The sequence below is a fragment of the Nicotiana sylvestris genome, chromosome 3 (genome assembly GCF_000393655.2).
Source record: "Nicotiana sylvestris chromosome 3, ASM39365v2, whole genome shotgun sequence".
NCBI classification, from domain to species: Eukaryota; Viridiplantae; Streptophyta; class Magnoliopsida; order Solanales; family Solanaceae; genus Nicotiana; species Nicotiana sylvestris.
In genome coordinates, this window is record NC_091059.1 from 102,136,593 (window position 1) to 102,138,548 (window position 1,956).

The following is a 1,956-nucleotide window of genomic DNA, read 5'->3' on the forward strand; positions in this document are numbered from 1 at the left end:
CTTCAACCCGTTCACGTAGTACACATTTTCGATTGAGTAAGAGAGAGACTTCTCAATCCTTCCAACTCCCAGAATGTATCCTTTCTTTCCATTTCCAAAGGATACATTCCCTTCTTGCAGGGCCTTAAGTGAAAGAAAATTATTTGTACTTCCAGTCGTATGCTTTGAGTATCCACTATCCATGTACCATTGTAGGCTGCTTCCTTTCATTATTCCCTACACAAGAAAATCAGGAGTTAGAATTAGGAACCCAAACTAGTTTGGGTCCCTTGTGATGAGGAAAGGGGTGAATGAGGGATCTTCTAGTCCATGCAAGCATCATACGTTTTTTATATGAGGGACTAGGTTCTCTACTAGTAGTTACTTTTTCAGCAAAAAATTTGATTTTCTGTTGTGATTGAAATCTGGCCTTATAGTTTTCTTTAAAGTGCCCATTGTTACCGCAGTGAGTGCAAAGCCAATTGTCAGGTACAATAACGTACTTGCTATGAGGGTTGTAGGGAATGTTTTCCCCTTGGAACCCAATCCCCTGCACCCCATTATTGGTGTACATGGCAGTGATAGCATCAAAGGACCAGGTCTATTTGAGTGACTTTTCAAGATCACTCTTCACTCTACCTAGTTCTTCCTAAAGTTGTTTGTTTTTCTCAAGCTCAGCATACAGACTAGACTTCACTGAATTTAACTCACTTTCAAGCTTAATGTGTTCCTTGCTTGCAACTTCCTTTCCCTTTTGAGAATTTTTAGGCCTACTCTCCATTTTAAGTTCCCCAATTGTTTCCTTCAAGTCCACTACCACCACTAATAGGTCATCTCTCTCATACTCAAGGTTAGTAACTCTCTCAGCTAAGACTTCTTTCTCCTTTCTTACATACTCAATGGTCTCTTTTAGGTTTACCACAATGACCATTAGATCATTTCTTTCATGTTCTATATTTGCAATTTTTTCATCTAAGGCATCCTTCTCTTTCTTCAGGTTCTCAATTGTTTCCTTTAAATTAACTACAATGACTACTAGGTCATCTCTGGTCTGTCTGCTTCTTCTAACTCCACAATTAAAACATCTGTCATTTATAAAACTGTAATAAGCATTAATTAACACATTTGCCAATGACATGAGTTATTTAGGAGAATAAGATTTCAGATTTCTCTGAACATCCAGAAAAATTATCTCATCATCGTCGTCATCTTCATCATCATCAGACTGAGCTATCAAGGCAAATATTGAATCATACTCAGTTGTTTCACTTTCCACTGTCATCATTAAACTATCACCATGATCATTTTCTTCTTCAGATTCGCTGGAGGAGTCTCCCCATGTACCAAGAGCTTGTTTTACAACATTGTCAGTGATATTCTTTCTCTTGAAGCATTTATCAAGGACCGGTTCCTCTTGGCTACTTTATCAAAGTTGTTTTTGTACTGATCTTGCTTTAGGAGATGGCAATCCTTGATGAAGTGTCCTGACTTGCCACATTTATGATAGAGGTCATAATTTTTTGGCTTCCTAGAACTTTCCCTTTTTGGAATGCCTCCATTCCTATGAACCATCTTTTGGAATCTTCTTGTCAATTAAGCCATATCACCATCCTTACCACTTGAATCATTGTTGTCTGTCTTGAGCATCAGGTTATTCTCCCTATTTGGCTCTCTTCTCTCATTGTCATTCTTCTTCTTCTTTTTCATTTCATATGTTTTCAGATTGCTGACAAACTCATCAATGGTTAGCTCCTGCAAGTCATTTACCTCTGTAATAGCGTTCACTTTGCTTTCCCAAGAACTGGGCAGCACACTAAGGATTTTTCTGACAATCTTTTTTCTTGGAATAATTTCACCAAGAAGTGAAGCTCATTAATGATAAAGGTGAACCGAGTATGCATATCTTGAATGGATTCATCATCTTTCATCTTGAAGAGCTCGTATTCAGTTGTGAGCATGTCAATCTTGGATTGCTTA

General features: G+C 37.9%; 1 protein-coding gene across 1 annotated transcript; it reads right to left on the reverse strand.

Moving 5' to 3' along the window:
- Positions 1-628: 628 nt before the first annotated feature.
- On the reverse strand, positions 629-1,117 carry LOC138887767 (uncharacterized). The gene has a single exon (XM_070169550.1). It carries the CDS (start codon positions 1,115-1,117, stop codon positions 629-631), a length of 489 nt encoding a protein of 162 aa, XP_070025651.1.
- Between the last annotated feature and the right edge of the window lie 839 nt (positions 1,118-1,956).

What these genes read in the sequence shown, in the direction of transcription:
- LOC138887767 (XM_070169550.1), bottom strand. Translation starts at nt 1,117, where the DNA reads ATGTCATTGGCAAATGTGTTAATTAATGCTTATTACAGTTTTATAAAT.